Source organism: Pararge aegeria, chromosome 24 (assembly GCF_905163445.1).
Source record: "Pararge aegeria chromosome 24, ilParAegt1.1, whole genome shotgun sequence".
NCBI lineage: Eukaryota > Metazoa > Arthropoda > Insecta > Lepidoptera > Nymphalidae > Pararge > Pararge aegeria.
The window spans coordinates 225,421-237,594 of NC_053203.1; the positions used below are offsets into that span (position 1 = coordinate 225,421).

Here is a 12,174-nt window from a genome sequence, read left to right on the forward strand (position 1 = left end):
CCTTCGGACCCCTGCTCTTCCCGTCCTTCACCTTCGGAACCCTGCTCTTCCCGTCCTTTACCTTCGGACCCCTGCTCTTCCCCTCTTTCACCTTCGGACCCCTGCTCTTCCCCTCCTTCACCTTCGGACCCCTGCTCTTTCCGTCCTTCACCTATGGACCCCTGCTCTTCCCCTCCTTACCTTCGGACCCCTGCTCTTTCCGTCCTTCACCTTCGGACCCCTGCTCTTCCCGTCCTTCACCTTCGGACCCCTGCTCTTCCCCTCCTTCACCTTCGGACCCCTGCTCTTCCCCTCCTTCACCTTCGGAACCCTGCTCTTCCCCTCCTTCACCTTCGGACCCCTGCTCTTCCCCTCCTTCACCTTCGGACCCCTGCTCTTTCCGTCCTTCACCTTCGGACCCCTGCTCCTCCCCTCCTTCACCTTCGGACCCCTGCTCTTCCCCTCCTTCACCTTCGGACCCCTGCTCTTCCCCTCCTTCACCTTCGGACCCCTGCTCTTCCCCTCCCAACCACTCTGCTCTCAACGATGTATTCCCCTCATCCCCACCCGTAACCTCTATTGTATGTATTCCCCTCCCAACCCCCATCAAATTTTGGCCCAATAACTGTAAAATTTTCTAAGTTGTCCTTTCTCCAGTCTGACGCCTTTAAACCCTTGCCACATTTCCTGCTTCACCTCACTTTAGCCTAGTTGACTCTTCCCGTATTGCAACCCCCCTTAAATGCTGCTTTGCTTTTATCTCCCGTGAATTTATCATTTCAGCCCTATACCCTGGCCCTGTACTCTCTTCGCTGTGCATTCTCCCCTTACCTTGATTGTAATCATCATCCCTTGCAAATTCTTTAAATATTCGCCCTTTAGCCGTTTCTCCTGTCAATTCTTTCTTAGTTTAAGCGAATAAATTTCATCTAATTGCTCTCCACCTTTAATCTTTTAACTTCTGTATTTTTCGGAGCAAACAAAACTACAATGTAATTCAATCAATTTATTATTGTTTCATACAACAACCAGTATATTTTATTCTGACATTGTTTTAGTATAATTATCTTATCAACGATACGCTGCTTCGCTTTAATTTTAATTTTGTAAAAATAGTATTATTTTAATAACTTATCCCATTCTTTGAGTACAGATTTAATCAGACAACTGTCTGTACGCTGGGGTTTTATAGAAAAAGTCGCAAATTTTTAGCTGTTTCACAAATTAAGAAAAGTAGCGAATTGTTTCCGGTAATAATGGACTGGTCTCCGTGTCCGCAGAGGCTACCCCGCCACTGTGCTGGGGGTGATCCCCTACGCGGGGGTGTCTTTCTTCACCTACGACTCGCTGAAGCACTGGTACCTGGGTGAGTCGCGGGACATTGCTACACGTGTTTAACTCACGACGCCCGAATGTGAGTGAATGAACAAATGAATGGGACGTGTCGCCCCGTGTCCTTCAATTTGAGACGTATACCGTTGCGGATAGGTATAGCTACAAAGGGTAGAATTGCATGTAACACCTTGTACAGGTAACCACTGCTTACCTTAGCAGCAGTATCCCATAGTATTGACCTAATGCTGTGAAAGTAACTAAAACAGCAGCAGCAATTTGGTGGGTAGGTGTTTGGGCTCGTGTGACTGTAATCACGCGCTTTAGATCGGAACGCTGCATTACAACAATGCTGCTCAGCGACAGAATAAAACATGGTGGTGATACTTCCGCGGATGAGCTCCGTTTCAAATAGCTGTTCATGTTGAATGATATGTAAACGAAAGAACGATTGAACGAAAGAGCGAACTATGAGAGCGGAAAATTTGTATTACCATTTTATTACCTATAATCTCTAAAGTTTTATATACACATTAAGCACCTTAATGAATGAATACACATTTATTATACAACAGACCAAAGTATAGAACAAAATAACATAATACGTAATAAATACATTATTTTAAATTAAAAAAAAAACTGACTTCAACATACGCCCAGGAACTTAAATACAAAAAAAAATTTGCTACTTTGGGTTACATTATTGTTGATTTTTTAATAACAGCAAATCGGTTCAGGCGTCTTCGAGTAATCGGGTAATACATTAAAAAAAAAAGATTCCGACGAATTAAGAAACTCTTCCTTCTTGAAGTCGGTTAAAAAGCCAGTGGCCTCGATCTCTTCAAGGCAACCAATGGCGTGAAAAACTCGTGTGTATAAAACCATTTTACCGTTTACTTGGAATAGCAATGTCAATGGGAAGTTAGCAATATGCGGTCGATGGCTTGAGTTGTAATGGATGAATTAAATGAATGAATCGAGCTAAATCTGTTCCGCAGAGTACACGGGCTCGAGCCCGCGAGGCCTCACTAACATGGCGTTCGGCGGCGCGGCGGGCGCGCTCGCGCAGACCGCGTCGTACCCGCTGGACATCGTGCGGCGCCGCATGCAAACCGCGCGGCGCCGCGCCGACCGCACCTACCCCTACCCCACCATCGCGGCCACGCTGCGCACCGTTTACAGGTAACGACAACTTTGATTACCTGCATTTCTACCCCTATCTTCTTACCCAGGCAGTACCCCATAAGACAATTCCAACAGTTTCTATGTCTGTCATATGGCGTGACCTCTTTACTGCTTAGGCGGCAGAACTAAAGGATGTTCTATAAATTATGTACATGAATTTTAGCCCATTGAAATTTAGCATCTAACGATATTTCTAGAAAAACTGTCTCATCCACCAGGTTCAACTTCTCATTATTAAGTAGTACAGTGGTTTACACGTGTACATGAAGTAATGGGAATTATATGCATTTAGTTTTTCTTTCTATTTAAAACCAAATTATTGGCTTCAAACCATTATTTTAAATTCTATTTAAAAACTTTCATTAGTTATACCAAAAGTTCTATACTTGGGCGATATACTTTTGGAAGTAATCACATCTTACAAATTAGATTTTCATCTCACAGATCGGAGGGTTGGCGGGGTTTCTTCAAAGGGCTCAGCATGAATTGGGTAAAGGGCCCCATCGCGGTGGGCATCTCCTTCGCGTCCTACGATGCGATCAAGTCTGCGCTTAGAGACATATCGCTCACGTTGACCACGTGAGACGGGTAATATTGGTAATAACGATTACTGGGGTTACCTGTTACTTTAGATGCTTGAATGACGTATATTTTGTAAAGTTGGCTCGTGGTACGTGGTGACGTAGATACTTGCTCGACGAACAAGCTCCTACACATACCTTGTAGAATCCTGTTAGTGAGGTAAACTTGCGACGTTGCTACGTGATTCACCATCATCTTCATCCATAGCTTGAATGTCCCATTGCTGGGTACACGCCTCCTCCCTCTTATAGTAGAACTACTTTTAATATCACAAGTTAGTAATAACGGGGACCGACACTTTAATGTTCTGTTCAAGCCACTGGGGCTCAGACCCCAAATTTCCTATCTCCGTGGGTGTGCTAATATATAATAAACTCTGTACTAAAATCTGTGTGGTGTATAACGATGACAGAAATTGTATAATCCACCATGCAGATCCGGTTTAGATCCCACAGGGCACGTTCATACGTAAAGCCAAATGGTTTTACTGGAGCTATATTATATTGGTAATCGTTGATTACTGCGGTTACCTGTCAATGTAAATACGTAAGTAAAAACAAAAAAGTTTGATCTGGCGATATTAAAAAATATAAGGATTGGATGTTATCTAACCTAACCTATTTTTTTTTTTTTTTTTTTTTTTAACGCTGGGAAATGCGTTTATGCATCCCCTCCAGAAACAGCGCATCCGAAGCTGCGCCGTTTCCGGAGGGGTATGTGGGACTCACCGGCATAAAGCGGCCAGAATACCCACTAAAACCCAGCGATGTTCCTACTGCCTAAGGTGGCTCCCGAGGTGCCTCAAGGCCAGGCAAGGCGATCCTCTTCCGGCGCGTCCAGTGGCCTTCTTCGGCGGCAGCGGGTGTAAGCCCGGCGCGCCCGATTACTGTCGCAACGGAGAGCAGCAATTTCTTGCGACCACCAGTAAACCGCCTTCCGGGCTGGGAGGCACCTGGTCCGGGGCATCGCTGCATCACATACCCTCTTCAATGCGATGCGGAAACGCCTCGCCCTCTCCTCAACATCAGTCAGCACCGGGGTGGCTGCGTTCCAGGCCTCAACAATGGCTCCTTCCTCCACCATTTCACGGTCGAGGCGGGCTAGGGACCATCTCGGAAACACTACTCTCCCTCCTCCGGTCTGACTTTGAGGCAACGAGCAGGATGCGGAGACTCTCCACCGGATGTACCGATGGTCTGACAGAGTCTCCACTTCCTCGAGGACGCGCCAATCCTGGGCACGTGAGGCGATGGCAGGGGTAGCGAATGAGACATCCACTATTGACCCCCCCTGCCGTCGCACACAGGTGTTTGCGCGTCCTTGGTTGAGAAGGACCAGGCCGACCATGGCAGCCCAGTTCTCCAACTCAACTCCCCTCAGATCTGTTATGGGGGATCCCCACGCCGCAGACTTCGCATTTAGGTCCCCCATCAGGATTACCTGGGTCGGGGCCGCACCTCTCACCACTGGCTCCAGACTTCTAAGATAAGCCTCGAAGGCAGACAGGGGTTTGTTTGGGGAGAAGTATACTCCAATTAGTGTCACCTCCCCCCACACGACCGCTACAAACCCTGGTCCGCTGCGTTGTGGAACCAGTGGAATTCCATGTGCCGGCACCACAACAGCCACCGATCCCTCGACGTCACCAGCCCAATTTGATTGAGTAGGGATGAAGTAGGGCTCGGCGGCTGTCGCCACTTGAATCTGCCACTCCGCCATGTGTTGTATCAGGAGGTCCTGGGCACGGGCGCAGTGGTTCAGATTGGCCTGCAGAAATTCGCTATGGCGTATGGTCATTAGTCGCCATTTCGATGTCCTCCTGTGGCGGTTCTTGTCGACCTCTTGAAGAGCCTGGGGCCCGAGTCAAAGGAGCCTCCTTACCCTTCGTTGGAGGCGGGAAACACTTAAGCCCTCCCATAACATGACCAGCTTTCCTGCCCATTTGCGTGCAGATTGCACATTTAGGCTCATCCGAGCACGAGGCCGCCTTGTGCCCTTCCCTGCCACATCTGAAGCACAAAGTGCTCCGGTCGGCAGGTGATGGGCAGAGAGCCCTTGTGTGACCCACCCCCATGCACTTAAAGCAGCGCATCGGGATAGGTTCCAAAAGGGTAACACGGGCTGACGACCACCCAACGACTATCCTTCCCTCTGCTACGAGTAGCTTCGCTGTAGTCACAGGGCATCGGACCAATATCGATCCAGTCCCGCTGGGTCCCGCCCGAATAGCACCAGCTCTAACCTGCTCCAGTGGAACACTTCCCATTTGCGCCACCACCCTCTGCACTTCTTCAGGTGTGACGGACTCGTCAATACCAGCGATCCTCAGTTCTGCGGTTTTCATGGGCCGTGTAACCGTCACCCATTCGCCGACCAGGCCTTGCAGTTTGCCCGCCAGCTCATCTGCAGCCTTGGCGCTGTCGGCCCCCGGAACCTCAATAACTCTGGCCCCGGTGGCTGATTTGCGCACCCGTACATGATCCACTCCGACCTCCTTCAAGGCCAGGCCCGCGGTGGCTGTCTTCATGACCGTCGCGTAAGTTTGGGTTGCGACGACTTCTGGCCTCAGGGTGATAACGACCGCTGAGGACTTTGGAGGGCTCAGTTTACCCTTGCGTTTAGCCGGCGTAGCCTTAGCAGGTGCGCAGGCTGAGTTAGGAGCCTTGGGCTTAGTGGACTTAGCCGTCTTGGCTTTAGCCTTCCTCCCAATTACCTTTGACCAGGCGGGTGGGGTTGGTGGGGCTGGAGCGTGGTCTCAGTGGCTTCAGCCTCACGTGGCTCTGCACTACGTGTGGAGACGCTGCACTCTGTCTGCGGCGCAGCGGTAGGCTTAGTGGTCTTAGTTCCTGCCGCCGAGCGAGTCTTTGCTGGACGCGCAGGCGAAGGGCCCGCTGATGGCTCATCGGGAGAGCGGCGGGTAACTGCTCCTTTCTTTTTATCAGCCGCGAGTGGCGGCCTCAAAATGGGCTCCTGTGGGAGTCGCTTTTCCAGCTGCTCGAGGCGGTCATTTACCATCCCCCCGATGGATATAAAGAGATCCCTTTTTAAGGTCTCAAGCATCTCGCCGAGTGCCGGGGAGCTCTGGGGATCCATGCCCAGATCGGGCTGACCCACTGGTGCAGGGGATTTTTCCCTTGCAGAGAACGCGAACCGGAGGGCCTTGACCTCCGCTCTTAAGGCGGCCATCTCCTGTCGCATCCTCCTGTTGTCTGCCCGGAGCCTTTGGGCTTCCTCGTCAATCGTCATTGCCTGTAGGGCGTCCATGGCTGCGCGGATTTCTTTGGTAGCCCGGTTTATTTCACCCTTCACGCCGCCCTTGAGGTTGTTGGACTTCTGAGTCTCGCACGTTATCGAGGAGACCGCACTCCTGGCCCTGTCGATGAGCTCGTCTTTTGTTGGGCCATATTCGCCATCGGCATTCATGGTCACTTTAGCCCTATTGATAGGACTCCGTTCTCGCACACCTTCATCTACTCTTTCAGCCCGAGCCCTTCCCACTTTAATCTTTGCCTTTGTTGTTACTGCAGACTCAGTCTCAGGCTCCACTGCGACAGCCTTCAACGAGGGCTCTCCTTCTTCCTCTTCCCGTGAGTCCACCTGATCATGGGGCCGCTTTGATACGGCTCCGGCTACCTTCCAAGGCTCCACTAAGGCCTCCAAAACTCTGTCACTATCGTCTGAATCAGTGTCCATTAGAAGCTCATTAACCTTTTCCTCCTCCGTTGGCTTAGGCAGAACAATCTTCAGCCGGTAAGCCTGTCCTTCTCTCTTCCTTCCTCTCTCTTCCTCTCCTTGCGGGCCTTCTAGCCCTCTAATATTACTATTCTTTCTAATTTTATTTATTTCCATATTTGATCCCACGAGTATGGGGGAAATATTCAGTCCATCCGGGTTGTGCCCCCTGCACCCAGATAAGCCAAAGCGTAACTCGCCAAAGGGTGTCGGCCGGTACCCTGACGGGGGTCGCACTAGAGACTGAACTACCCATCAGCCATGCATCCCCTCGCGGTGCGCCGCCGCTTGGGATTCGGGGTGATTTTTGTCGGTCGCCAAAGGCGGCCGGAGGTTCCTCTCTGGGAGGAGTCTATCCTCTAGTGACTCCAGGCGGGCATTCAACATTCCTCCGACCTGGACCATCACCGTACGACAAATCTCCTCCAATGAAGGCGCAGCTGGGGTAACCCCAGGGCGGCCAGTTTTGCCTTGTTGAGGAGGACGCATTGCAGGGGGCGCCTCCTCTGTCTTGTCCGGGGAAGAGTGAGCGGAACCCTGCTTCCGCATACCCTCCATCTCTGTCCGTAATTGGGCCAGCTCTCTGCGGAGGCTAGCCATCTCGGCTTGCAGGCGTGTGTTGTCCGCCTGCAGTCGCCGAGGGCTTCTACAGTCTCCTTGATGGAAGCCGCAGCGTCTTTCAGGTCACGCACGAAGGTGCCCTTCAAGTGGGCAGACTTAGTGGCCACCTTTCTAATAAGGTCCAAGTCTTCCCAGATCTGGTCCTGCAGTCGGGCTGCGGTCTTTTCATCCACACGTTGCCCGAATGGAGATGACACTTCTTTGCGCGCCTCCCGCCGAAAACGGGCGACGGCGGCCTCCTTGAGGAGGTCATCCTCCGCCTTTTGTTTGGCCTGGGCTTTCGCCTCGGCTCTTTTTTCCATATTAAGGGCCTCCCTGGCCTTGCCAATGCCGACATAACGCCCATGGGTAGGTGGACGCCCTCTACCTCTTACAGGGACTGGTGTCCCCGGCCTTTCCTCGTCAGTCGACATATCATCGCCTTCACTGAGGCGTGGGCGCTTCACTCCTGTCATATCGGACACTGAAAACGCTACCGACGAGCCTGAGCCCGATCTGGGCCTGCTCTCGACGGTTATAAGGCTGCAGTCGGATTCCGACGCCGCCTCTTCAGTTCCGCTCCTCTTCCTCCCCCCTTCTCCTACATCCATCCAAAATTCCCCCCCCAATTCTAACTCTTCCTCCTTACGCATTTCTCTCTCGTGCCTCTGTGCTAAAACTTCGCACCTCTCTAAGGCCACTACCAATTCTTTCCCCCCTTGCACGTTTCCATCTATCCCTAAACCCCCCACAATCTTCTCCTCTTCCTTACGAATGGTGGCCCCCCCGTATACATGGGGCCGATGCGCGACTAGCGACGCACCAAGGGATTCCCCCTCGCGGGGACCCTCCCGGGTAGATTTATTTCCAGTTCGTACTTCCATTTTGTTTTTTAGGCCTAATGGGGACCCTTCCCAGACACCCTAGTGGCTGCACTCCCAGCAACCATGCATCCCATCGGCGGGCATCAAACCTTAGGATTGGGGTAATTTTTTATAGAGGTTGTCTTCCTCGCAGCCCCACGCTCAGTGCGCGGGACCCCCGGTTCCGCTCAGTGCGGATTACGGGTTGCCCGACGGTGGCCGAAGCCAGCGCTCACCGGCCATGAAGACCGGAGAGCCCACCGCGCTGGGCGTTCCCACCCACACCGGTGATTTTTTTACCGAGGTTGTCCTTCCTCGCGGCCTGTAAGGCCCCACCCTCAGTGGCAGCGCACAGAAGCGCCCCACCCTCAGTGGCAGCGCACAGAAGCGCCCCACCCCGCCTCGTGCTAGTTTTGGTTCGCGCCGGGTTTCCCCGGTACCCCCTATATCTGGGAGGCATTCCCCTATCCACCACCCGGGGACGCGCCCGATGGGGGACTAGCAACCCCACACGGGAACCTAACCTTTTTTTTTTTTTTTTTTTTTGGCGTGGTGGAAAAGCTTTATGACTACCCCCGTCCCTTGGGCGGGACGGAGGTTATGTGGGACTCCCCCCTCTGGGGTATACCCGAACTAAAAACCACCACGGCATGTCCCTCTCGTTGGCTTTGCTAGACGCCCGGGGAACCCGTTGTATACTTCCCAGGCGTCTGCCAACTGCCCCAGCCGAATGCCGGGGCTCCCGCGCTAAAAAGGAGGGGATCGGGACAGCGTGATCCCCCCCTTAGACAGTGAGGAGACTAGTATAGTGGCGGGTAGCTAGCCCAATAGCTACCCGCCGCCTCCCAAGGGAAGCTGGCGAGCGGCAAATTGCCGCCGTCTTCTTCCCCCCCGTCTACGCCGAAGCGGATGTGCGTCTGGATCTTCTTCGCGCACCCGCTCCGCAGCCTCCTTCTGCAAGATGACCTCTTCGCAGAAATCGGCCACAGCGTCCCAAGACGCTTCGCTGCTCAGCATGGCAAGCACAACGCTGGGCAGCGAGAGGTCCCCGCCGATTGCCGCCACCAGAGTGCGGCGCTGTGTGTCCCATTTACTGCATTCTTCTAGGGTGTGCTGAGCCGTGTCATCCACAGCGCCACACTCATGACACGTCGGAGTTGGTTCCCTTCTCGCGACTCGGTACAGATAATGGCCAAAGCAGCCATGGCTGGTTAATACCTGCACCAGTCGGTATGATAGCACCCCATGCTTGCGACGGGACCACAGACCCAGTACCGGGCGAATGGCCTCTATGGTGCGTTTTCCATAGAGGGCATCCGCCAGACTCGATTTCCAGCGGTCCCGCATCCTCCGTGCCGCCATCCTCTGTGCCCGCCCGATAACTTCGATGGCCGGTGGCCCCCCTCTTGCCCGACTCTCCGCTCTGATGCGGTAAATCTCAGCGAGCACTCCTGCTTCCATATCCCACGGGGGGGTGCCAGCTAACACGCAGGCAGCCGCGAACGCAACGGTCGTGTATGCCCGGCATATTCTGTTTGCCACTACCCGTTGCGGCCTCGATCTATGGCCAGGTGTTCCCCTCTCGCCCGAGCCTCTGCTCTGACACGGTGTGTCTCCGCGAGAACCCCCGCCTCCAGCTCCCAAGGGGGGGTGCCTGCCAAGACACAGGCTGCTGCAAAGGCAACCGTGGTGTAGGCTCTATGAAGCCCTGCCAGAAGTTACAGTAGCTCAACAACCCTGTAGAATATTGCGCACAAAGAACAAAGTTCCCCCTTGATACCGGCGTCGAGCACCGCGACATCGACGAGTTCCGGGAGCTCGGCGAAACGGAATCATCCCGGCGCGAGTACCTCGCAACAACAGGGGTACGGGCCGAAGCTCCGCCCCTTACTGCAACCGCCCTGTTGCTCCGGCGTGAACGCGTCTGCGGCCCTGGAGCGCCATCCCTCCCCGATGACAATTCATCCGCCATCTCCGACGGTCCACCTGTCTGTAAAGCCAGCAGGCCAACAGTCAGGGACAGCCAAACTTAACAATTAACAACAACAAGTGAGAAAAACAATAACAACAGCCAACAGTCAACAGAACAAGATAAGAAATAACAACCTGTGGCCCTTAAAAGGGCCCTTTGACAATCCCCCTATCCCTGTTAAAACTACAATAACAATAACAATAACAAACAAAGGCAACCACCCACAAAAAACAACCGCAATCCAACCTAAAATAGACTTAAAACTACAATAACAATAACAATAACGATAACAACAACCACTGACAACAACAAATAACAACAACAACCGCTGCCACTACCACTGGCCCTGAAAAGGGCCTTTGAAAAACCAACGAAACCAACTTTCAACCTCCAAAAAAAAGTTCATACAAAGCGTCAGGATTCGAACTCAGATGCCGCGATATATCAACCTAACCTCAAAATATTAATGTTCATCACACAAACATTTTCCAGTTGTGGGAATCGATCCCACGACCTTCGAGTCAGTAAGCTGGGTCTCTGCCCACTGCTCCACTCGGCCGTCTCTCTGCCCACTGCTCCACTCGGCAGAGTGTTAAAAGCATTGGCGATGTCAAGAGACACCGCAAGACTCACCCCACCCCGGGAAACTGCATCCTCCGCCAGAGCCCTCACCCGTGCGACCGCGTCAATGGTGGACCTGCCCCGGCGGAAACCAAACTGAAAGTCGCTGAGATCCGGCCCCACCTCCTCCAGGTGCTTGACGAGGCGACCAGCGATTACCCGCTCAAAGAGCTTGCTCACCTCGTCCAACAGCACAATGGGCCGATAAGCCGACGGCGAGTCTGCCGGACGTCCTTCCTTCCGGAGCAGGACCAGTTTCCCCGTCTTCCAAGCAGTCGGAAACTGACCCTGATCCAGACAAGCGCTGAAAAGCGCTCTGACGCGTGGCTCTAGCGGACCCAAAGCCACGACCCAGGCCCGGCCGGGAATGCCGTCGGGTCCCGGAGCAGTGTTTTTGGCTCGAAGCCGCAGCAGCGCCGCCCTCAGTTCTCCCTCGGTGACTTCGGGCGCGCCCGTAAAAGACGCGTCCGCAGCACCGATGGGTGGCGCCATACACGGTGGCTCCAAGCCATCCCTCCTGGGGAACAGAGTCCCCACCACTAACTCCAGTTGCTGAGGCTGAAGAGATTCGGTTAGCGGTGGGGCCCTGGGGCGAAGCTTACGCCTCACCATTTTGTATGGCCGGCCCCAGGGATCGGCATCGAGGCTAGCCAGCATCTCCTCCTCCGCCAGATTTTTGGCTGTTGCCATTGCTACCTTCAGGGTCCCGACGGCTTCCCGGTAATTGCCGTACAGGCGCTGCTCCGCGTCTTTCCCCCCTTGCACATTTCCAACTTTCCCTACGCCCCCCACAATCTTCTCCTCTCCCTCACGACTGGTGGCCCCCCCGTATACATGGGGCCGATGCGCCACTAGTGACGCACCAAGGGATTCCCCCTCGCGGGGACCCTCCCGGGTAGATTTTTTGCCATGTCGTAGTTCCATTTTGTTTATGGGCCTTATGGGGACCCTCCCCAGACACCCTAGTGGCTGCACTCCCAGCAACCATGCATCCCATCGGCGGGCATCAACCTTAGGATTGGGGTAGTTTTTTATAGAGGTTGTCTTCCTCGCAGCCCCACGCTCAGTGCGCGGGACCCCCGGTTCCGCTCAGTGCGGATTACGGGTTGCCCGACGGTGGCCGAAGCCAGCGCTCACCGGCCATGAAGACCGGAGAGCCCGCCGCGCAGGGCGTTTCCACCCACACCGGTGATTTTTTACTGAGGTTGTCCTTCCTCGCGGCCTATAAGGCCCCGCCCTCAGTGGCAGCGCACAGAAGCGCCCCACCCTCAGTGGCAGCGCACAAAAGCGCCCCACCCCGCCTCGTGC

The 12,174-nt window shown here is 53.7% G+C and overlaps 2 protein-coding genes across 2 annotated transcripts; both read right to left on the bottom strand.

The window, feature by feature from the left end:
- Window positions 1-4,443: 4,443 nt before the first annotated feature.
- Window positions 4,444-4,848, bottom strand: LOC120634439 (the record flags this gene model as incomplete). The annotated part of the gene is made up of 1 exon (XM_039905007.1): window positions 4,444-4,848. A coding segment is annotated over one exon (405 nt), but the record flags the coding sequence as incomplete, so codon positions are not given.
- A 4,256-nt stretch (window positions 4,849-9,104) lies between these two features.
- LOC120634613 lies at window positions 9,105-9,734 on the bottom strand. The gene has a single exon (XM_039905346.1). It carries the CDS (start codon window positions 9,732-9,734, stop codon window positions 9,105-9,107), a length of 630 nt encoding a protein of 209 aa, XP_039761280.1.
- Window positions 9,735-12,174: the final 2,440 nt, after the last annotated feature.